Source organism: Peromyscus californicus, unplaced genomic scaffold (assembly GCF_007827085.1).
Source record: "Peromyscus californicus insignis strain IS unplaced genomic scaffold, ASM782708v3 Scaffold_9__1_contigs__length_137607984, whole genome shotgun sequence".
Classification (NCBI taxonomy): domain Eukaryota; kingdom Metazoa; phylum Chordata; class Mammalia; order Rodentia; family Cricetidae; genus Peromyscus; species Peromyscus californicus.
Genome location: NW_026294617.1, coordinates 18,618,799 through 18,644,814, shown reverse-complemented (window position 1 = coordinate 18,644,814; position 26,016 = coordinate 18,618,799). Strand labels below are relative to the sequence as shown.

The 26,016-nt window shown below is 39.1% G+C and overlaps 1 protein-coding gene across 4 annotated transcripts in view; it reads right to left on the bottom strand.

Moving 5' to 3' along the window:
• The window catches only part of Spata5 (spermatogenesis associated 5), a 179,100-nt gene that overhangs the window by 37,959 nt on the left and 115,125 nt on the right, over positions 1-26,016 (bottom strand). For 3 of the 4 annotated variants that reach the window (XM_052730639.1, XM_052730637.1, XM_052730636.1), the window contains exon 15: positions 15,484-15,648. In XM_052730639.1, the coding sequence (XP_052586599.1) occupies positions 15,484-15,648 (165 nt within the window). Of the gene's footprint in view, positions 1-13,216; positions 13,256-15,483; positions 15,649-26,016 lie in introns of all 4 variants that reach the window. The other variant, XM_052730638.1, reaches the window with a different exon arrangement.

The following is a 26,016-nucleotide window of genomic DNA, read 5'->3' as shown; positions in this document are numbered from 1 at the left end:
CAGCTAGAACCAAATAAAGCACAACGTGTCACTTCAGCACAAGAAGGCAATCGAATCCCAGCAGTTAGAGTATGTTTTTATACCTTCTGGATGCTGTTTCTCTTTTGCTTCTTGGCTATTAAGTCTGCTTTCCCCCTCTTTTGCTCATGGAGACAACGAAGAATCCTGGTATAAGGCCTTCTAATATGGGCACAGTAATCAAGGAAAATGTTTTGCTTCTTTAAACACATAAAGATATAGTCTATCACATGTTTAAAGGCCACTCTGGTGGTTCATGCATGTAGTCCCAGCTCTTAGAAGGCTAAGGTAGAAGGATCATGTATTTAATTGAGTCCAACCTTGGATAATGAGACTCCTAGAAAGAGTCTGTAAGAGGTGCTGTCACTAATACGTCTCAATTCTCTTTTAGGTTTCAGTAAGTAGAAGATAAAGCACTTCCTTTAAATATCAGCAACGCTTTTTCTTTCTTATTTACTATTACTATTTCTAAAAAAAGGGGCTGGCCTCAAACTCAGCAGGTACTTGAATTCATGTTCTTCCTGCCTCACTCTCTTGAATATTAGGATTGTAAGTGTACACCACCACACTTGGCTTGACCTTATTATCTTAAAACAGGGCATAGCCAGGATTTCTGTAGACAATTCCCCTAACATTAGCTCTGACACCATTACAAAAACAACTAATGCATAATAGAAGCATCAAATACTGGAAAGAAAACATTGTATATATGTAACAATAATTATCAAAAAGGTCATGAATTCAAGAAGGAAGAAGCTGGAGGACTTAGAGGGGAGAGATGAAAACGATATAAACACTCCTATAGGAAATTTGAAGAAAATAATAATAAGAATTCAAATTAAAAACAAGACTATGAGAATTCTAATGGTTCTCAGGGATGATTTTTGTTCAAGACAGAGAAGTTGAAATATAGAGTGTTAAGAGTAAACCAGGCCTTAACAGGTACAAGTCAGCAGAGCTTAGAGTGCCAGCTTCCATTGTGTCACCAAAAGGTGACACAACATGGTTCTCGGCTCTAGCCCCCCACCCGCTCCACTTCCTCTCTATAATGTACCTAATTTAAAATCCTCTTTCTGTTGCCCACTAGAACAATTATTCTGTATTTTAAAACATGGCTGCTCTTGTGCAGGATGTGATCTATACACAAAGCATCACATTTGCCTAATTTAGAGACCCAGTGATATAGGTAGGTAGAAATGCTTGCTCTATACAGTAGCATAATGTTAGAAGGGAAAAGAGGGAGGTGTGAAGGTTTACTTCTCAGGTAGTAGTTCTTCAGGTGAAAATCAGTTTCCTTGACATTAAAAGCTCTAAATTATCACATTTATAAATGAAGAAAAAAGCTATGGGGTAACTACAGTGATACTAAAATTAATTTCCCCTTTGTGAAAGACTAGATAATAAAGGAAGCCAGACTGGGCTAGAATCTGTACATTATATATTCCTGATAAAGAACTGGAATATGAAATACAAAGTCTAAAACTCAACAAGATAAGAAATCTCATTTAAAAAACAGGCAAAATCTCTGAAGTGACACCTCACCTAAGAAGACACACAGATGGGAAGCAGGCAAATGCAAAGATGGTCCACAGCGTGTCACTGGAGAACGACAGCCAACAATGCCATAGCACTAATCAGACACTTAAAATCCAAGTCACCACAACAGCAAAGCTGGCAAGACTTGGAGCAAAAGCAGCAATCACTGCTGCTGAAAATGTAAAATGGTGCAGGAATTTTGGAAGACAGTTCATCAGGAAACAACCACCCTCCTCTATCATATAACCCAGGGACTCCTTAGCATCCATTCCCAAGAGTCCAAACTGTAGGTTCAAGAACCGGCCCATACACAAGCATTCAGAGCAACTTGATTTGCCTGTGTCCAAACCTGGAAGCAACCAAGTTGTCCTCCAATATGCCAATGGACAGTCAAACTGGTACAGCTAGATGATGGACTGATAGCTACCCACAAATAACACAGAAGAGCTTCAAGTGCAAGCTACTAAGTAAAAAGATTCTAATGATGACATCATACAAATGGTGGCGCCACCGACATTTAAAGCCAAAAAATGAAAACCAAAATTGTTGTCTGGGATTGGGGCAGGTGAAGGATGAAGAATAGGCATAATGCAGGATTCTCACAGCAGCAAAGCTGCTCTATATGGTGCACCTGTCAAGATCCTAAGGATCTACAACACCAATAATGCTCACCAACTGTAATAAACATAACACAGATTAAAAAACTTACAACTAGGGAAAGGTGGGAGATTAGAGGTTCTCCATTCATTTTGTGGTAAGCCTGAATATACAGCCAATGCTACCCACTAATGATCCATCTTTAAAGTAAGACAGAATGAACAACTCTAATGTTCCAGTGTGACAAATGTTTTAGAGATAGGAATCTCTTACAGAAATTTCAAATTACAAAAGCATATCGGTGGGAAAAAAAGGGGTGTGTGTGGATAATTTCTTGTCCTTTGCTGATAATAAATAGCATGGTGAGAGTTGGAATCTGGTGCTCTTGTTCCCAGTTAGTGCTTTACTCAGAGGCTGTAGGTAGAACCTTTAAGAGGTGGGAGCTCCTCTGGGGGAAGCAGGTCACTGGAAGACCCAGCCTCTCCCTTTAGTCACTCTGCTCTCTCTATAAAACCATGAGCTACAATAAATATTTCCCTGCATAAGTTGATTCTGACCGGTATCGCAGTCACAGTGGCACAAAAGGTTAACTATTACAGAAAATCAGTAACAGAGAAACGGGGTTGTGATGGTCACTAAACCTGACCACGGTTCTTTGGCCTTTAGAATTAACCTGCAGGAAAAATTTACAACTGTTTTCACATGTGGACTAGAGAAGCCTCCAGAGCTTAATGGGCCATTTCTGGTGGGAGCTTGTTAGAGCAGAATGTTAAAGAAATATGGACAGTAAACACTGCTCATGAAGTGTCTGGTGGGAACTGGATTAGAGGTCCAGGGATGTTATATTCTGGCTAGTAATTTGTGTTTTGCCTGTGTCCTGAAAATCTGAACGAGGCTGAATTAAATAATAATGGACTAATTGACATGGGAGAAGAAAATTCAAGCCCACAGAATAGTTATTGTTTGCAGCTTCTATGCAGGTTTACTGTTAATATCAGAAGTAAACAGATGTGGGGGAAACCAATTCTATTTGGTTAGACAAGCACCATGAAAGCATTTAAAGTTGTGTCAAAGCAACTGTGGACAAAGTGCCTTGAAAGCTAGATACGCATTAAACATTTCAGGATGGTAAAGTAGAAAATTCATTTAGGAAACTGCTTTAAAAAGAGAGCACTTTGCCTGGTGGTGGTGGTGGTGGTGGTGGTGGTGGTGGTGGTGGTGGTGGTGGTGGTGGTGCGTGGCGGCGGCAGTGGCGGTGGCAGCGCATGTCTTTAATGCCAGCACTCAGAAGGCAGAGGCAGGTGGATCTCTGTGAATTCGAGTCCAGCCTAGTGTACAGAGTGAGTTCCAGGATAACCAAAGCTACACAGAGAAACCCTGTCTCAAAAAAAATGGGTGAGTGAGTGAGTGAGTGAGTGAGTGAGTGAGAGAGAGAGAGAGAGAGAGAGAGAGAGAGAGAGAGAGAGAGAGAGAGAGAACATGGAACACCGCCCAGAGAAGTGCTTTCCCAGGTCCATTCCCACTGTACTGGTGTTGTAGGCATCACATAGCATACATACACACAGGGTTAAGAAGACTCAAGAAAGGCTTAGGAGCTCAGACAATATGGAGCAAGGTTAGACTCCTTACAGGAAACCTGCAAGCAGGTTATACATGAAGCTATGACAATAGAGTGAAGCTGAATTTGCAATGGAGATTCTATTGAATCTGGAATGTTTTCCAAGAAAAACTGTAGGCACTGAGTGGGGCTGTCCTGGGAGAGTGGCCACATATGCTACAAATGCCAGGGCTGTAGGGATAAGGCTGCCCCTGTCACAGCTCTCATTATCATCGCATTCCCTGGAAGCTGGACATGGGGCTTCAGGTAAGTCCTGAATGTTCTCCTGGCTCTTTCAAGTCTTGCTTTGGTCCAGTCTTCTCTTGCTACTTTCCTGTTTGTCTCTATTGAAATAGAAATACTATTCTATACCAGTGTACACTGGAAGTAGGAAGTTATTAATTTTACAAAGGCTCACAGCTAAGTTTGCCGTGAGTCGCAAAAGAGACTTTAAACTTTAGGCTTTTGAACGCTACTAGAACTGTTCAGATTATGTGAATTTGTGATGGCTAGTGGCAGAATGCTATGGTTTGAACCTGTCACCCACAAGTTCATGTTTTAAAGTCACATTCTTCTGTTTGTGGCACTTTTTTCAAAGGTTATGTAGCCTTTACAAGGTGAGGTCAGTTTGGTCAGCTTCAGATTACCTATGGCAGGCCTTCAAAGGTTATATCCTAGCCCATGATCACCACAATGATGTGTGCTTGAACTACCATAATAAAATACAGTCATCCCTCTATCTCCAAGCCTTGAGAAACTGGGGAGCCCTTGAGGTCTGCAGATCCTTAAGGTCCTTATCAAAGCATACCATTTATACATACTCTATGCATATCTTGGATAAGTTATCTCTAAGTTACTTACAATATCTAACATGATACACAAAATTGTTAATATGGTGCTGTTTTAGAGGAAAATTACAAGAAAAAAGAAGTTTGTATGTGTTCAGTTATAGACACAACCATACTAGGTCTAACAACACGTGACACACGCAGGAAACCAAGAAATCAATGCTCAAGCAAATGCTAGAGGAAGTCCAAGGCTCTGTGGAAGGGCAGAAGATCATAGCAGGTATGCCTCTATTATTCCATTTCGAGTCAGCACAGTGCCTGGAGCACGATGAATTCACGTTTTGCATTTTGGAACTGTTTGCATGTCTGAGGGATCTTTTTCCAAATTGCAGACACTAAGGACTGCCTATCATTGCCAAGTCCGCAGCAGGAATTTAATTTCTCATGTATCTTGGGGCTGGAACACTGAGATCAAGTGTGAGCATGATCAACTTCTGGTCAGGCCTCCCATCTGGCTTGTAGAGAACTACTTACTGACTGTGTTCTTCCAAGTGCTGCTTTGATGTCCCTTATGGCTTTATTTTACCTTGGCACCCCTCTATAGGTCCTATGTTTAAACACAATTAAGAGAGGGAAGAAGGGCTTCAGTATGAATTCTGTAAGGGTTCAATTTAGTCAATAGGGAATTCTTAGGAGCAATTACCCTTAGGTAGAAAAAGGCAAGAAAACTTCGTGATTAGGCACTGAGACCTCTTTTTTACTCACCCTGTGGCTTTCCCTGTGAAGTACTACATAAACATTCTCTTTCACTTTACTCTGCTTTTGTGTATCTATAGTATGACTTATAAACATGAAGGACATGTATCTTAAGTATTCATTGCCAAAGAAGAAAACGTATGATCTTCCTGGGTGATTAGCTTGTAAGTACAGTTGACACACAGAGTTCTATTTAGACAGAGCTTTATAGACAGATTAGGTTTCGGTAAATGTACGGAATTCACCACATCTACAGTTATGTTTCAGGTCATTACCAGAGTAACAAAAAAAGTTCAACACACTACAGATCACAGTGCACGGATCATAGTGAATCTTTTAGTTAATTTTTCTACGTAAACAACAAACCTTCTTTCTGTTTTTCTTAAAAAAGAAAGTCATCTATTTTCTGTTTTCTTAGGACTGTATCAGACTGGGCCTTGTGCTTGGTTCAGAAGTGTCCTGTCACTAAGGCCCTGTGTGCAGTTCCTGTAGCTCCTTTTTAGTGAGTGAGATTATGTGAAGGGGTAACTTTTGCTACAACTGAAAGAATACCTTGTTCAAATGCCAAAAGGGTGACAACTTATGCATTCTGAAAAGAGAGAGAAAATACCTTGTTCATGAGGACTTCCCATGACAGCAAAGCAGTCTGTGCAATGAATCTAATGGTCTAGTTAACACACAGAAACTATTACAAACACAAATAATGTTTGAAATTTCCCAGGCTCCCCAAGCATTTTAGAACAAGGATACCCAACCTGTGTTAAAGAATACCAGAACTAATATAAACAAATGACAATGAAGAAACGTAAAAGGAAGCTCTGTAAAAGCCCGGTCGGTCCTTACTAGCTCAAGGCAAAATTACATTCTAGAGTAAGTAGACTACAACTCCAAAGGTCCACTGGAGGAGCTTCCTAACACTTCGATGGAATGCCCGACAGACAAGGGGGAACCGACACAGAACAAGAGATGCTTTCTCTCCTCAGCACTACCACTCTGTGCCTGCCCCTGGACACAGGGTTCAATCCCGGTCTAAAAGAAGGGTGCTGTGACTGAATGCTTATTTTCTAAACAACCATTTTAGTAGAGTCAGAAATCCTCAGTTTTCTAAAGTTAATAATTTTCTTAATTTAGAAAGACTTACAGAAAAAGAGAACTAAATTAAGCTCCAAGTCAGTAAAATGGAATCCCTGAAAATATGCTGAAAGAGGGATGTTTAATATAGTTTATAAAGAAACATTAACTTTTACTTTTGAGAAATAAAATATTACTATCTATTTTTTTTTTTTTTTTTTGGTTTTCCAAGACACGGTTTCTCTGTGTAGTTTTGGTGCCTGTCCTGGAACTCACTCTGTAGCCCAGGATGGCCCTGAACTCACAGAGCTCTGCCTGGCTCTGCCTCCCAAGTGCTGGGATTAAAGGCATGCGCCACCACCACCCAGGAAAATATTACTATCTTTAACAAGGAAAGACTAAACTAGGCATCAAAAGTATTGAAAAAACAGCTGAAATAAATACTGCATTCAACTATGAAATATAAGCTTAATGACTTAAAACTGAAAATAAAATATATAAAATCATTATGAATATTTAAAAATTCTAAGATAAAATATGGAAAATTTATATAAGTTGCAAATGTTTAATATTATAGAGATCAAATGTGATTTGCTGATTATAAAAACCTGGAATACTTGCCCTGTGCTTACAAAGAAGAGTACCTCTACGTGAACTGTGCAGTTGAATCTGACAAGAGCCCTGTGGGCAGGTTTGGTGTCTGGTCTTACAATTTCCTCATTCCATAATCTATGTATTTATAATTTCACACAGTAAAAAAAACTGATAACACAAATATCAGTTTTCATGTAAAATGGGAGCATACATTTCATATAAAAAATTAGAAACGCAATTGGAAATTAGCTTCCCATCACCTCAGAAAATCAAATAAAAAGAAATGATCATACAAATGCATGTGTCACAGAGTTAACACAACTTTATAAGTCATAAAAGAGAAATCATAGGGTCTCAAGTTGAAAGAATTCCCAAATTTTATAATTCCTCTAAAGATGGAGAAGCAAGTATACATTAAGTGGTTTGTTCAAGAATTTTGAAGACCCAGCTTGAAGAAATAGGAAATATGGCACAAAATAAACAAGGGTGAGTATTAAAAAGCTAAGTCATTATCACCACAAGTTTAATCCTCCACAGATACAGGTTTACCTTGGATACAAGCCTTGAGGTAGTAGCCTGTCAGATAGGTTCTGACTAATTTGTTGCTGGGATAGACTTTCCTACAGAGGGGTTTCTATATTTGGTTATAAAATGTTGTTTTCAGCTTGTTGCTCATTCGACATCCATTTCCTTTCTGACTAATGCTTCTTGAAAGATGACAGCAGTTTAAACACCTGCCAAGCAGTCTGTAGTCCAGGTACAGCAGCACAAAGTGTTCTGGCAGGTGACTTGCTATGGTATAAACAATCATATCTAGAACAGTCCCAGGAAAGTTCAATTGGTGTGTTCTTTCCAAATTAAGTAAAAATTGAAATGTGGAAATACAAAAAGTCTCTAAGAACTGGGCATTTATCACAATATATTAAGTTTAAAAACAAAGTTATAATGAACAATATCATAACCTTCATTTACTTCCTAACTAAGAGACTATAAGGAAAAAGTTGCCTGCTGCATATTTCTATTTTACAACATTGTTTATTCCAATATCTTCCAAACCATAGTGTGAAAGTGCTGAAGTTTTCTAAAGAGACTTTCATTGAAATATGAGTATAGAGCACTGTCTTTTAAGTCTCTCACTCCCCTGGTGCCATAATGGGGATTGAAAAGCTACACAAGAAGTATTTAGAACACTGGTTTCCAAAAGCATTTTAAGATAAGCACAGCCATGTCAAACATCCTTCAGTCAAACTCCTAATGGATTCCTACACAAGAATGATAATCATGGAATCATATTTTTAACAATAAAAAAGATCATATAGACCATATCCTACTCTCCTTATTAAAAGATGAGGAATCTTAGAAGAGAGAAATGATTTAAACTCATACTATAGTTAATAGCTAAGATGGGTCTTAATTTTTACCATGTTTGTTCACTTAACATGTAGACCATAAAGTATGAGAGAAGGGTGAGTGAGGAGAGGAAAGCAAGCTGGCTGAAAGTCATTTTGACACATCTACCCTCAGTATGCAAGTATACTGAAATGCTGTCTTCTTACGTCAAAGGATGCTTTTGTAATCTTTTACATCAAGGCTTCAAATAAAGTCTTTGCCGTAGACATACTCAAAGTTTGTGTTCTATACATATTCTTTTTTTTTAAATTTATTTATTATATACACAGCATGTACACCTGCAGGCCAGAAGAGGGCACCAGATCTCATTACAGATGGTTGTGAGCCACCATGTGGTTGCTGGGAATTGAACTCAGGACCTCTGGAAGAGCAGTCAGTGTTCTTAACCTCTGAGCCATCTCTCCAGCCCCCTCTATACATATTCTATACACATGTTCTAAAATAACCTGACAATCCATGGCGTAGACAGGTTTGAGGTGCTAATATAGTTATGATTTCTTTACCCTCAAGGGCTGAGAAGGCAAATATTACAGTCACAGTGTAGTTTTATCTACCTGAAATATAAATCGGTCTGCTCAATGAACACTGATCATTTCTATACAAGGTAATGTGCTCAGTAATATGATAGACATGAAGGTAAACAAGACAAAGAGGACAGAGGTTTCTCCACACATGAAGGCTGTGCTTACACAAAGGTGTCAGCTAAGGGCCAAAAAGAACTGAAATACACTAAATGTACTAAGTGATAGATAAGCTTTCTGTTTTTCAAGGAAGCTGTCACAAAAACTCCAACAACAACAAAACAAACAAACAACAACTGTCCCTTTCATGCCCAGCTTGTCAGTCTCCCTTCTGTACTCCTGTAGCACTCACTGTGCACATCACAGGATCTGGCCACACAAACTTGTCAGTACAGAATTGTTTTTATATTCTGTCCTCTCTAAACTGAAAATATTATTCATAATAATTAGGAAATTAAATAAATGAATTAAAACCCATGCATTCTCAACTTCAAATAGGTTGTATATTTTTTTTGGGGGGGGGAGATTAAAAGAGGTAAAGACAATTAATATAAAGAGAAACATAACTTCATATAATAAATAGTAAATCCATTTCATATATGTTAAGTTGGTTAAACCGCTATCACAATAATAGGCAAAACTTCATCAAATGTTTGGGGAGGCCAAAGGGTACCAAACAGCTGCAGAGATTCTTTTGTTGAGGCCTAGGCATGAAGAGGTCATGAATCTTTCTTTTTTTTTTTTTTTTTTTTTTTTTTTTTTGAGACAGGGTTTCTCTGTGTAGCTTTGCGTCTTTTCCTGGAACTCACTTGGTAGCCCAGGCTGGCCTCGAACTCACAGAGATCCGCCTGGCTCTGCCTCCCGAGTGCTGGGATTAAAGGCGTGCGCCACCACCGCCCGGCCTCAATTTCTTTTTTAAAAGATTTACTTACTTATTTTATATGCACTGGTGTTTTGCCCACATGTATGTCTGTATGAGGGTGCTGGATCCCCTGGAACTGAAGTTACAGACAGACAGTTGTGAGCTGCCATGTGGGTGCTGAGGACTGAACCTGGGTCCTCTGGAAGAACAGTGATCTTAACCTTTGAGCCATCTCTTTAGATTGCTTACATGGAATCAGGGTACTCAGATAACGTGTGAGAAAAGACAAAACCACAGAGTGTCATATTAATGAGTGATGAAGCCAACCAGTATTTTCCATTGGAAAATGAGGTAAGAATCATCCATACCAAGAGGTACAGACCTAGCCTCTGTCCAGAAAGTTCAGGGGAGATGAGGTAGCAGCTCATATAAGGCTGTGAACAATGAGCTAAGAGTAAAAAAGTCAAATGAAACTAAAGTACAGCAGCTTAGAGGAAAGGCCACTGTGGGGCAGGTGCTCATAATGCTCTGAATACATACTAGTGATGTCAGCAGACCAAGCGAGAAAAGAACACTGAAATTCTGGTGTCAGGCTTTAGGGTAAAAGCTCCAGGAAGAACAGACACGATTAAAGGAGATCTCAAATGTGAATGGAAAGCTGGTTGGTTATGGCAGTGGATCTTCACAGGGCTCTTTCCCAGGGCTGGGAGAAGATTCAGAGAGAGGGCTGAGGGGTGTTGCAGTGATGTGTTTTGAGCGTTGTGGAGATGGGCCCTGAAGGCAGCTGTTTTCTACTAGCACAAGTGGAGAGCCTGAGACACACAAAGGCTTTCCTGTCCTGATGCTCAACTCTTGTTTCAATCTTAGATGTGTTGTTAGGCAGACTGGTCAGATGAACAGTAAATGCACGCCAGATTCTCAGACATGGGTTCTGACTTAAATGTGGTAAGCAGTGCTACTACAGGAGACTTCTGATAGGGTAAGTACAGCTATTCCGATTGGCAGTTAACTGTTCCTATTTTCACTCTATGAGAAAGAGGCTAACAGGAACATCAGTGAGACAGAAAGTAACTCCAGGCTCTCCTTTTGGCAGCTACCACAGCTTATTCATGGTGAACAGAACCATTCTGAAATAATGAGGCCCACCCATTAAGGCCCCCACCCATGTAAAGTAGGTATGGAAACTTAAGGAACCTTTATTAGACCCCAGGGAGGCATAAACTACAAAGCAGATTCTTAGATAAGGATAAACAGCTTATTTACAAGAAGTTAAAGCTTTAAAAAAACCATAAAGTGAATGATGCAAATAGTTGTCGTTTTCATAAAAGTGTGTCTAGGTATGTGTCAACACGAAATATATTACCATGTAGTAACAATATCATTTGACATTTTAGTGGTTGATACAAATACTAAACTGAGAAGCAGCAGAACGAGCAAAAGAAAGCCCTCTATTGAGTGCCAGGTTTGCTTCTTGGTGCTCTTACATTTGTTATCCCATTTAAGCCTCAAAACAATTTCAATCATGTAAAAGTTTTATAAACGAGGGAACAAGGAGTTAATAACATCCACTGGAAGCCAGAGTCAACTCATAGAAATGTAACATCCAAACTTTCACAAGCCATCCTGCCACTTTATTATCTCTGAAGAAAGTTGAAGCTGTAAATCTTGATAAACACTGTCTATAGTATTTACAAAACGAATAGCTGATACCTGACTCAGAAATATAGATGCTCCTTGACTTATCACAGTGTCACATCTGATAGGGTTGAAAAAATGTCTGTCACCTAAGCTGCTGCCTGTTAACAGCTGGGCACTCCATGGACCACCAGTTCAAACCTGTGATCTGCTGGATGACTCGGAGCTAAGAACCTCAGAGAGGGTAACTGGAGCTTAGTGCTAGGTTCAGCCTGGGAAAGATCAAATCAGGCCTAGAGTGAGGCTCACACCTGCAATTCAAGCACTGGGAGGCAGAATTATTATGCCCTGGAGCTAGCCTGGGCTACATAATGAGTTCCAGGCCAGGCCAACCAGACTATATAGTAAGATCCTGTTTCGAGAAACAAAACCCCATAGCAGATAAGCAAATGAATAAATAATCAAAACTTAAGACTGGAAGCATGGTTTGTGGCTTCTACTAAGTGCTTATCATTTTTACCATCAATCAACCTGAAAAACCTTGAGAAGCCATCCTAACTTGGGGAACCATTTTTACAAATGCCCCTTACTGGGATAACCACTAAAAAGAAGGTGACATCTAAACACAAGTAAGAATTCAACCAATGCCACAAAGCCAGTGGCCTTTGGCCTGCACTAGCCATTTCCAAAAACAGAGGAAATCATCTCTTATCACAAACAGCAAAGGAGGTCAGCTCTAGTTTACAAGTCAGAGATAAAAGGTTTCCAAAACTAGCCGAATAACTTCATAAAAGAATGGCTGACTGCTACACACCAACTTTAAACAAAATCAAAGTGAAAGAAAGCAGCTCGACCCTCCGCCCCCACAGGAAAAGCCTTTCTTCCTTCCAAGCTTAATTTCCATCTGCTTAAGGCAACATTGTCCCATGAACCAGAGGGCAGCCAAAAGCCAAACAACACACCCTTCCAGAGGAACCTAGCAGCTGGAGACAGAATCCCAGACAGCTGACCATGTCCCATTTCCTTCCGCTAGCACAGTAGTTTTCAACCTTCCTAACGGTGTGACCCTTTAACACAGCTCCTTGTATAGTGACCCCCCACCATAAAATTATTTTCATTGCTACTTCATAACTGTAATTTTGCTATTGTTACAAACCATACTGTAAATCTGTGTTTTCCAATGGTTTTAGGGGACCCCTGTGAAAGGGTCTTTCAACCCGCAGGAGTTGGGAGGTTGAGAACTGCTGTGCTAGCACTAGCACTTCCCCTAGGATCCTCCCGGGGCTTCCAATAGGCTTCATTTTGTATGTCCTCTCCAGGAGGGAAAATGAGTGTCTCAGAGGAGTTACAGGGTCTGCTTCATGACAAGGCTTTCACAGAACGACACTGATTGGGCAAATGAAGACACTTGTTTCAAAGTAACCTCGCCCAATCCCAGTCACTAAAAGAGAAGCATCTTCACTTCAACCACAGCTATACTGTTTAATTAGAAATGAAAAGAAGAAAATGTTAACAGTATTTAAACATTTTCAAAAATGCAACTTAAGTGTCAGGAATTTTCTCATCTCCACCTCTCATGTGGCTGATACACAGTCAAATACAATCAATCTTATGTAAGTTCAAATTTCATCGGGCAGCTCCCATTGACAAGCGGAAGCCTTTTTTTTCCCTCCCACTTTAGCAAGCATCTGTAAACACATTCTGTACTGTACCATGGCCTTACCCTAGGGAGAAAATCAATCACAACAGAGTTCACAAAGTACTGTCTGCAGTATCAGATGACTGAGGTTATCATCTTAAATTCATTTTACTATAAAAAAAAAAATCAAACCTAATTTTGGCCTTCAAACACTGTAGCACTGTTGTCATTCTGATGAAAAGACAGACAAAAAAGAGAGAGAAAGAGAAAGATGAGATCTTACATTTTGGTCTACATTCAAATTTTGACTGTTAAATTTCCTGTTTATCAGTTTTAAAACTTAAAAAAAATATTTCTTTTTAAATACGTCTGTGAACTGCTTAACTTTTTAACCAACCAACAAACCAACCAGACAGACAGACAGACAACCTACCTTCCCATCCCACCAAATACCCCACTGTGGAAGAAGACAGTCTCTTCCAAAATGGATACCTCAGAGCTAAGAGGGCACAGCTGTGAGGTAAAATTACTATTCCTTAGAAGTTATAATTATACACCTAAATGAGGTCAGAGTGGCCTTCCCAAAGCCTGAGCACTGTGGGACATCATAACATAACTCAGGAAACATAGAATTTACTATTGTTTTTCTGTGGCAATTTCTAGAAAATTGGATATAAAAACTGATCACAAATGTGCTTATGTTTTAGACAGAATAAGACATGTACTGTATGAGCACTTGTTAGCTAGTGCAATTGCTGGAGCCAACTTTTTTTATCCCAGCCAGATTAAATCTCACATGCATTTACTTCTGTTTTGTAGTAAAGTATGACTATCATGAATTAGTTCAATATGAAAGGCACATTAACACCCTGTTAACTACTCTTCCACTTTGCTCAAATGAGGGATTTATAGTTTCTTCTCCTTGTTCTTTGTTATAACTTGACATGTTATATACTCAATGCCAGCTCCTTTAGAAATGCTGGAGTACTCCATCATATTAACTACATGCTCACTCTGACTTTATGACCATGCAAAGGGGTGATCATAAAGACTGCTGTTTCAAATGGGACTAAGGTCAGTGTACTCCAACCGCTTCCTAAGCTGCTTTCCACAGCTTGTAAGACAAAGCATTAAGTAGATGTGACATTTACGTTGATATTTGCTATGACTGCATGAGACACTAAAGACAACTCTATGGAAATTTGCCTAATTATGTGTTTATCACTTCGGTTTTTACAAAAGTTAGATAAAAACAGCAGATAAAACAGAGTATGGAGCTCCTGCCTACTAGCAACCCACAATCAAAAGAGTATATAATTTCTTATTTAAAATATTAAATTACTCGTAAAATCCACTTCAGTGGTATTTTGAAGCTAATTCTGTGCTGCAGTATATGGCATATACTTTTCATAAGATATCTAATATATATATATATATGTGAGTCTGGGGATGTGGTTCAGTGGTAAAGTCCTTGCCTAGTGTGCAAGAGGACCTGGGTTCAATTCCCAGGACTGGGGGGTGGTGGTGGTGGTGCATGTAGAAAAGTTACACAATTACTTGCTAACAGGAAGATTTTGTAAGGAGAGGAAAAATGCTTATCTTCCATACATAAAAGTGATCTTAGGGTTTTAGGTCTTACAGTTATTGCCACGAATTCATTCAAGGTTAAGAGCAGATGGTCTCTTTCACTGTTTTTTGAGATAATCTTTGTGATTAAAAGTAGATCAGAATAGTTGAAATTGTCCACAGTGATAAAAAATAATAATACTACTTCTTTACAAAGTCCTTTATGTCTATGATATCCTAATATCCACTGGAAAAATGCCGAAAAATCTATTCTACTCTTCCACTTGGTAACTTAAAATTCAGTAAAATGTAGCCGGGCGGTGGTGGCGCACGCCTTTAATCCCAGCACTCGGGAGGCAGAGCCAGGCGGATCTCTGTGAGTTCGAGGCCAGCCTGGTCTCCAAAGCGAGTTCCAGGAAAGGCGCAAAGCTACAGAGAGACCCTGTCTCGAAAAACCAAAAAAAAAAAAAAAAAAAAAAAATCAGTAAAATGTTAGCTGACTAGCTAGAAACTGGAGTCAGAAAACCTAATGGAGTCGGCTTCCTCTAGTAACAGTGTTCCTCCCACTGTGCTATATGGTACACTGAAGACTAGTTTGAAAAAAATCATCAGAGCCAGGTAACAATGAGATTCAACAGAGGTCAAGTAAAGTGTAATGTGATTTAGTGGTTTCTTGTTTTAAGATTTGATGGTTCACAGTAATTTAAAACAGGTGTTAGCAAGCAGCTTCTGTTTATGAGCTACTGCTTCCCTTCCACCATGATTTTTTCTTTTTGGGGAATGTGGGGTGTGTGAGGTGTGAGTGTGTGCTTGGGGATTGAACCCAGGACCCTTTGCATGCTAAGCATGTGTTCACTTCTGAGCCACACCAGCATTTTGGGGAATTATCTTACCTCTGCTCCTGAATAAGTGTCAGTTTGGAGGACGAGTTCATCCAGATCAACCTCGTTACCGACTGGCATTGAGTGGAACTGTAGGTTCAGTATTTCCCTTCTTGTTGCTGCATCCGGTAAGGGCACGTAAATGATCCTATCAATTCTTCCAGGCCGCATCAACGCCTATACAGATGGAACAGCAAGGCTCAGAAATGACATTCCATATCAAAAGCAGTCAGAGAAAAAGAGCACCTAGTTTTTCAGAAATATCCACGTAACTATTATCCTCAATTAACAAATAAGACAAGTACTAGCTACTCTATAATCTATTTCAAGATATAAACAGTGTCTAGTTGATTTCTGAAGATAGGAAAACAGCAGTTCTAGGAAACTCTCTTTCTGTACATCTGCCAAGGTAAGTAGAAAATGATAACATTTAAGGAAATGTATGACTTATACTTATATGAAAAACCCCCACATTTAAAAAAAAACTTCCTTCAATAACTCTTTAAAAATACATATTAGGCCATTTGCTGTTTCAGAGAGCCTTAAAAATAGCACAGCTATGATAAAGGAATAGGCCTAGAGATTAACTTAGTTGAATGTTTTTTAGCATTTTATTGGAGGCTAATGCCTCCAATATATTATGCCAGACCTAATGAACGAACTTACTCAGGAAGTTTACTGAGCACATGTTACTCACTAGACAGCTTTGGTATTAGGAAAAATAACAAATGTGTAAAGCATAGATGTGTAAAACTAATGTGGTAACAATTACACATAAATAAGAGTAAGATATTTTAAATGAGTGGATTTTATGGTATATGACTATCTCAATAAAGAAACTGAAATAGATGTATGTCTTTTGAGGGAATGGGGTAGATGGGACAGTCAGAAAAGCCTTGCTCAGAAGGTAATTTATATAGATACCCAAAGCAGCCACACACAGAGATGTGGGAAGACCATTCAAGGAAAGAGAAGATCCAGTACAAAGAAAAGCAAGTGGCACATGGTAGAAAAGAAAGAAACCCAACAAATCTGAAGCATAGTGAATAAAGGAAACAAGAGGTAAGAAGTGAGATCAGAGAGACACACAGACACACTATAGAAAGACGGAGTGATAAATTTTACATTAAAAGAATTCTTGTGCAACAATATATATATATATATATATATATATATATATATATATATATATATATATATATAAAAACTAGAAAATTTGGCATCCAAAAAAAAAAAAAAAAGCTGTAGAACTAAGGGCCTCAACGTTTCCCCAAATAGGCAAGCAAAACACATTCACAGTCAAGAAGAAGTTGTTTCAGTCAAACTGCTAACATCTCAAACTCAAGAGTACCTTGAACACAGGTGCACACCGGAAACACTGGAATCACTACTGTCAGAACACTGTCCAAGAATGGAGTTGTTTGAGAGGTATTCTGAGCACTTGTGAGAAAATTCCAAGAAAACAAGGCGTGACCTCAGTTTCCTCAAAACACAGAATTGCTCTTGGAGTGGGTTTTCATGCTCCTCCCAGGCGCAGCGGATAAGAGTGAGTTTATTTCAGCTATTATGCATGTGCTTCTATGGAAAAACTTGTTCTTGACACATGCGGCTGTCCTTGAGAATCTACACTTTACTCGAGTGACTCTTTGTAACCGTCAGAGTATAAACTATCTGATGCTCTGAATAAAGTTGGCTATTGGCTGAGACTTTAGACAACCTCACTTTTGGGCTCGGCTCTCCCAGATTCACACTGCCAACTAGAGTGGTAAACAACTAATAACTCTCCAACCCAACACACAGGCAGTTATCAGGAGAGCAACATTTTTAAAGTGCTAAAACAAAAATATGTATCACAAAATCCTATTTCTAACAAAAAATAGCCTTCAATAATGAAGGATAAACAAGGTTATTTTCAGATAAAAGAAAAACAACAACAAAGGTTCCAGGAGATCTATGTCACAGAAATGGCCACTAGGCTTTCAGATTGAAGGCAAATGATACAAAGTAGAAAATAAAATCTTCAGCAAGAAATGAAAAGCACTGGAAATTAAATAATTAAAAAAAAAAAAAAGCAGACTCCTTCCCCTTTCAAAACCATTAAAAATATACTCTTCCTGCTGCTTTCATCAGCAATGGGAGCCAGGGCAGCACACAGAAGTTCAAGGCCCATCTAGACTACAGAAGAAGTCTAAAACTAGCCAGGATAACTTAGTAAGCCCCATGTTAAGCTAAATGAAAGCAAGCTTCAACACCTAGAACAAAACAACAACAAAACTAAAAAATAAAAACCAAAACCAAAAATAAAACATTAAAATTATACAACCATTTCAGGACATAGAAAGAGGCATACTCATTAAATTGTTTTATAAGGTTAAGCTATTAACCTCAAACTTGGCAAAGACGAAAATCCTATTCCTAACAAAATAACAGAAAAATGGCATTCGTAAATACAGACCCCCAAATTTTCAAAATATTGGCAAACAGAATCTGATTTACAAAACAGATAAATAATCAAAACCACAAGTTATCTCTGGAAACAAAGGCTGGGTTAATATTTAAAATTTAATCAGAGTACTTCACGTTATTGATTAAAAAAGTAGAAAGCTAGGATAACTTTGATATGTGCAGAGAAAAGCACCTGACAATCAGTTCAAGACCTACTCATGATGGTAAACTCTCAACAAACTGAAAGCAGAAGGGATCTTTATTATGACAAAAGATATTTACTTACTGAACACTTGTAGCCAACAGCATATTTAACACTGAAATACTGAATGCTATCGACCATCTCTTATACTGGAGATTCTAAAAGAGCAGTAAGGAAGAAAGAGGGAGTACAGAACATGGAGTGAAAACGTACATTTAAAAAAATCTTCAGTAGACAGAGTTATATGGAAATTCTTTTAAAAAAAAGTATAAAACTATACCAAGACCACACAGTACAAGTTTAGTATTAAAAAAAAAACAAACAAACCAATTGCTACCATATAATAAACAGCAAAAGCTCTCTTACTTGAAATACATTATAAAACTCAAACACAACCTGAAAATAAAAATAAGCCAAGAATTCTTCACTGAAAAACACAACACTTGAGAGAAATAAAGAAAATCTAAATAATTAGACCATGTTGGTACATTAGAATATTCAATGTTACTAAGATAATTATTCCAAAATTTATCTAGAGATTGCATGCAATTTCAATATGATGTTTTAAGTAAGAAACTGATGCTGGATGTTTTGGCACACACCTTTTATTCCAGCATTCAGGAGGCAGAGGCAGGTGGATCTCTGTGAACACAAGGCCAGCCTGGTCTACAAAGCAAGCCCTAGGACAGCAGAGCTGTTACACAGAGAAACCCTATCTGGAAAAACCAAGGAGAGAAAGGAGGAGAGGGAGGGAAAGGGGGGGTAGAGAAGGAGAGAGAGGGAGGGAGGGAGAGGGAGGAAGAGAAAGGGGGAGAAAGAGAGAGAGGAGGGAGGGAGGGAGAGAAAGGGAGAGAGAAGGGAGGGAGGGAGTGGGGGAGGGGGGGGGAGATAAGTCTTTCCCCATCGCCCAATGACTTGGACTGGACCTTATTTAGTTGTTGGGAACACAGCTGTAAATAGGCTGGCCTTTTTTTTTTTTTTTTTTTTTTTTTTTAAAAAAAACCTTTTCTTCTAGAAAGACCCATAAATTCCTTGGTAGTTTAAAATTTCCTTTCTAATGCTTAAAAAAAAAAATACAGCCAAGAATACAGAGCATAAACAGTGACTAGTGCTGCATCGCCCAGCATGCACCTGTGCTCTGTTCTGCTGAGGCTGCTCTAGGGCAGTGCAAGCTGAGTGCAAGTCAAACTGTCTGGACCTACAGCCAGAGAGGCCTTTTCTGGTCTGATCTTGTCAGTGAAAGTCATGCTTTAAAAAGAGCAGGAAAGAGTCTTCCTTCCTGTAGAACTATGAATGAGTTAACACCCTTCTTAGATTTTTCTTTTCTTTTTTAAAGTACTGTTCTGGGATATGAGGGTAGATAGATACACTGAGGGTGATGAGTACTCTGGGAAATCAGCATGGTACTTGTTGAAGAAGCTGGCCAGGTCTTTTCTAATGCTGAATGAACCCTTCCAGCTGTAAAGTCACATTGGATACTGTAGCCTCTTCATCCTAACAGCATTAAAGAAACAATCACAGGGAAAGCTGTTTTTTCTTTCTTTTTCTACTTTGCATGTACATGTGTGTATGTATGTAGTCATTGAGGAAGGGTCTTCCACTCAAACCCAGAGCTTGCTGATATGGCTAGCCTTGCTAGCCAGCTTTCTTGGGGGATTTCATGTCTCTACTCTCACTGGATGGGGTAACAGGAAGGCTATCACAACAACCCAGCATTTACATGGGTTTCTGTAAAGGCAAGCTTACTTTAACTGCTGAGCCATCTCCCTAGTCCCTAACTGCATTTTCTGAGAACTCATTCAAGCTTTTGGAAAAGTCTGTACAACTCTAACAGCTTTGGGGTCTTTATGTATGAGAATAAAGAGGCACTGATCAGAGGGGCAGTGTGCATCTGACAGGCATCCTCAAATATTTAGATATGCAAAGTTCTCACTTTTGTAAACAGTTTGAGGGAGTCACTGAATTTTGCTTCTGTGTCCAGATAAGGAATTACAGTATCACATATGACCCTCTGTATATATTCATGTGTATGTGTTTATGTATTTTGTAGTACAGGGATGGAATCCAGGACCTTGTACACCTTAAGCAAGTGTTCTCTACCAGAGCCAGATGACCTTTAAAATGGGCTTCTAAGACCCCAGTTCTAAGGGTCTATGTGGCATCCTACATAGCTTACATTATATGACCACTGAAGAAAACATGTTCCTTATAAAACCAATACTTGTTCTTTTTCTGACTTGTACATAAAGAAATTCAAAACATTGCAAGTATTCTTGTGAAGCCTAGTGGCAATTACAGGGCTTCAATTTCTGTTTCACAAGTTCTAAAATTTAACACTGGCAAGTTTGGATTTTATCAAAAGTTCAAATTTAATTTAATCAGTATAGAACTACTCATGTAGTCCAAAATATTAAAACAGGTATTCTAAAATCAAAAATGGTGTTATTACATTTGTAATCTCAGTATTCATGAGGCCGAGACAGTAAGATTGCTGTGAACTTATGTCAGCCAGGGCTATATATAGATATCCTGTCTTGAAAAAAACAAAACCAAAGCAAAAAGCAAAAGAATCAGGCTTAGGTTCACTGAACATGAAAAAGGGCATGTGAGTACAGGGTGTGCACTCCTCTTGTACAGAAGGGCAGCCAGGCCTTCACCTCTTAATCAAAACAGACCAATGAGTCACTCACCATTCACGGAGAAAACTTGCAGAACAGGGAAGAAGGTAAATGCTTGGTAACAGCTCGGGTGTGTTTCAAAGAAACCTTAGCGGCATCCTCGTCACATCTCTTTTCCCCTAGATCTAGCAGAGTAGTGCGTGTGGTTAACGCTACTTCCAAGTCTCTACTGACATTATGGCTTCTACTGGGTCCGTCATTATATTTGCTACTTCCAAGTCTCTATTGACATTATGGCTTCTACTGGGTCCTTCATTGTATTTGTGTGTTTAATTATGGTCTTTCCTAAGAGACTGCAGGCTGAAAGGAATGGCAGAAACCACATTCACTCATCTGCTCAAGCATGGCACACATGAGCCACTTAATAAATGCTCTCTCAGTTAAGCAAGTCAATAAGGCCTCTTGGAACACTGTCTTGACAGACACTGTTCTGCCTGCGGTCTTGTTTTTTCCGTCTCTCCCTTCTCTTTATATGCATCACTGTGTAAAGCTATCATTTTCATTGATAACATAAACTTCCTGTTTTCTAATCAAATCCCAACCTGCAGCTCCTTTCCTTTTTTTCCTACTGAAGCTCCCACTGCATATAAGGATTAAGTTTACAAATTCACCACGGGGTTTTTTGCCTCCCTGTCCTCACACACACTTTTCTATTCAGAATGACACCCCTTTTCCCCCCGCATATCATGCAAGCATAATCTCTTCTTCAAAGCTCAATTTTAAGTGTTCTCCTTTGTAAAAAAATGTTCTGAATCTTTGTGAGTATATAACTGGACTTTAAACTTATAATTTGGCATACTACATTAATAGTGAGGGCAAAAGATCCACCTAACTGAATTAACATTCTAATTGAATCATTAACAACTCTATGTTCAGAAAACTCATTCCAACCTTTTTCTAATTCTTCACCTATAGCTTTTGGGTCAGGAGTCCTTCTCTCAAGTGCAAAGTCTAACTTAGAGTGTGTATGTGTTTGTACTTTTCTTGGAGTGAGTATATTTGAAAATAATGGAAAATATCATTTATGAGAGAAAGATGTTTCTTATTTCTTATAACTCAAGGCACTGCTCACTATAACCTTGTCTTTTCTAAAAGTACATAAGGAGGCCACACAGCTCAGCAGGAAAAAGGACTTATTGTAAAGCCTGAGGATCTAAGGCTCCCCAGGTCCTACACAGTGGAAAGAGAGAACTGACTCTTGTAAGCTGTCCTCTGTCCTCCACATGTGTGCCCACATTTACACACACACACACACACACACACACACACACACACACACACACACACACACACACGGAGTCTTAATTACTTTTCTATTGCTATGACCACGATCAAAGCAACTCATAAAAGAAAGAATATTTGAGGCTTATGGTTTCAGGTTAGAGTTCATGACCATCACGGCAACAGGTGTGGTACTGGAGTAGTCTGAATATGGATATGAGAGCTCACATCTTGAGACAAAACCACAAGGCTGAGAGAGACACTGGGAATGGCTGGAGTCCTTTAAAACCTCAAAGCCCACCCCCAGTAACACACCTCCTCCAACAAGGCCACCCCTCTTAACCTTCCACAAATAGTTCCACCAACTGGGGACCATATATTCAAACATATGAGCCTATGGGGATCATTCTCATTCAAACTCCCACCATCCACACTACCCCACATAAATAAATGTAATAAAAATTTAACAAGTATACAATCATTATTGGTATAGTAAGTAATTAACATTAAAACCATATTATTTATTATTATATTATTATATATTATTATAACAGGCTCAGAAAGTGGCAAGTAAGAACTTCTAAGTTAAGATTTATTTATTTTAGGTAGTTTGGAAACAAACAAACAAACAGGTCAAGTAGTTTTAAAATGTCCACAAACATTTCCTAATGCCAAGGAGATAGGCTTTAAATCACAAAGTGAAGTTCCCATGTTGAGAAAGCGAGGTGCTGCAGAGGGAATACTGTGAGCAAAGGAACTGTGGAGCAGCATGCATCAAGCCCATTCAGGGAGACATTCCACACTGACAATGGTCAGAGCAGAGGTCAGAACAGAAGCTGCTTCCTTCAGCTTTAGGAAGACCAAGACAGAAAGGGGTGGTGACTTCATCTGATTTTTATTCTACCTATGACGATGAACACATTTGGGGAACACTGTTGGAGGACACTCAGGACCATGGAGATATGTTGTAGGCTGGTGGAAAAAAATCCACAGGCATGAACGGCATTACACGTTAGGCAATCCCACAGTTCACAGAAAATCATGGAGGATTTTTTAATCAGGCGAGGTTTGGTTTCTGGTTCTGGATGTAGTATGCAAGAAATACAGGAATGAAGTACAACAGTTTCATGGCATGGGGTTTAACTCATTACCAGACACTCCTTTCTGACAATACTTCTTCATGGTGCAAAAGAAGGCAAAGATATACAAGCCTTCCTTCCTTTAAAAGGGCTTGTAATTCTGCAAAGATAACAATGCCTGCCAATCAGAACCTGAACCCTCACTAGCCACTTCACTTTCAAATGCTAGTGAAGCTTCCTTCTAATTATGATACAGCACTTCAGGCAATAGCTCTGTCCAGCCTGAAGCTTCCCAGAGCAGATCTGCTGAATGTTTACAATGTGCCAGGCACAGCATCAGGAGCTGGGGTTACAATGTTCTTTGAAATATAATTTTTTTAAAAAAGATTTCTATGTGCCAAATACATTTCTATGTATTTGTATTAAAACAAATAAATCAATCAATCTGCATGTTTCTGTCTAATGCTGGGCTTGCTCATGTCTGTAAAACCCCATAGTACTGTGCAAGAAAAGACTTGATGCATGTGAGAGCAGGTGTTCGGAAGGAATGCACCTCGGAGCACTGCAGCCTTAAGGGTGAAAACAGAACAAGAACATCTCACTCTCCTACCTTCCTTCATTAGCCTGACATGTCCTTACCTACATCTAAAGGACAGGTACTTTTATAAAGCCAAGGTAGTATTTATCTAGAACTATTCTAATTTTTCCCCTTATAAAATGGGAATCTGATTTTTGAAAAGTTATAGGAGGAGGAAGAAAACAACGCAACTAATCTTTCAAGTGTCCCTATAAACTTCACTTTGTAAAAAGGATATCCAGAAGGTAGGAAGGAGCAGGAAAATTCCTCACGTTTATGTTTTATGATATTCCAAATCAATACATCCACAGGTTGTTAATGGAATGAGTGGATGGTGGTGGTGAGCAGGTTTTCTCTCAGCTTAGTTCTCCTCCACGCCCCTTCCAAGTCCTTACGGCTCCCAGAAGACAAGACTATTTTCCAGGAGTCTGCTATAGCAGTACTGTCCATATTCCATGGCCTATACACCAGAAGGACTACCGTTACTCCTCAAACCAATGATGCATACACAAAGAAATTGCTTTTCATTTTCAGAATCTCTTCAACATGTTGGTCACATTTCTATTATACATGTTACAGAACTGTATTTGTTCATGTTCAAGGCCTCCACTGGAGAACACTTATTCAAGGGACATGTCTGTTTCAACTTTAAAAGCTGGATGAGGTTGCATGCATCTGCAATACCAGCACTCCTACAGGGTCTCTTTATTTCTGTGTCCATAAGCACACATAGCTGAAGATCAGCAATCAGCCATTCCACTTTGTTTTCTGAAGCATGGTCTCTTAATGGCCTGGAGTCTGCAAATTCAGCTATATTGGCTGGCCACAGAGCCAAAGAATTCTCCTGTCTCTGCCTTCCCAGTGTTGAGATTGCAAGCAAATACCACCATGTCTGGCAGTTTTTGTTGGTTCTGAGTATCAAACTTATGCCCCATGTGCTTCTGTGGCAAACACTTTATTGGCTGGGCTCTCTCTCCAGCCCCCAAATTTTGACCTAACTAAATTTTAGTATATTACTTTTTCTGATAATTTAAGTTTTTAATGTTCACGTCAAATTTTTGTCATATTAGCAAACATAATTTGAGTTCTTTTTCTTGGTTTTATTATAATTATTCAGAAAATATACAGATGCATCCTCATATTAACATACTGTGCATAACATAGAGGTACACATAAAAATGGGTGCTGCCTAAACTAATCACAAACCCAAGTCTCTGTTTTTCTTTACCCTACTGTGTGCACATCCAAGACTCAGTTCCCAAGTGGAACATAGATCAGAGCAAATTGTAGTGGGTAGCTGCTCTAGCTATGACCTTGAAGCACTGCACCTAGTGAGGTTAACAGGTAATTGTTGCATCTGCCTATGACCTTGTCCGCTTGGGACCCTTAAGACCTGAGATGCATGTACAGGGCTCTCTTCGCCTTGTCATGGTATTGGATGCTGAGATCTTGGACTAGGCAAATCAGTGTGGGACACAGTTCAGCTTTTCTGGACCCTACGATAAATCTCCTGTGGTTGTGAGTTAACCCCCAAATAAATCCTTTGCTCATTAAACAGACTCCATGGATTTCTCGAATTATCTAGTGTTTACGAGAGCCATGCCCTGACCCACACATTTTGTCATATTCATATGCTCTGGTTAAGAGGGAAGAGGCTCTGTAGGTTTATGATGATGGATAGCAAAAATATTATCTGGGTATGAGAATCTCCAGATTCCTGATACTATTCTAAGCATTTTACAAAGAATAGCCACTTAGTCCTGCTAATAGCCCCAAAGATGGGGCACTATTATTACTCTCACTTTACAAAGTGCCTAATTTGCCTAAATGATATTTTAAGTGGTGAAGCCAGGGCTGTAGTGTGTCTGTCTTGCTCAGGAGTCCATATTTAACTACTACATCACAATACACGAGTGAAGGCTCAAAGTCAAAGGAACAGAGAATCTTATACAAGCAGCAGTCAGATCTTTAACTCAAGGGAAAGTACCTTTCCTTCATTTGAAATGAAGGTCATTACAGAACCACAGGGCATTACTTACTCTAAAAAGCTTCTACACCGGCTGCAAAGAGCCAAGGGCCAGAAGGCAAAGCTAACCACACTTGATTTAAGTAGATCAAGCATGAACAATAATTACAGTAATGCCACCAAGCTTCCACTATATATTCCAACTGTGTTAAGTTCTTTCCTGTGGTGTTTATGCAATTTTCTCCGTACCACTTAAAAGTAGTTTATAAGACAGGAAATGGAAGCCTGAAGAGGTAAATTGTCAAAAGTCAAAAGGACATGAGCAAGAGACTAAATGCACTTTCACTCTGTGCCCTCAGCCCTTCATTGCTAAACTG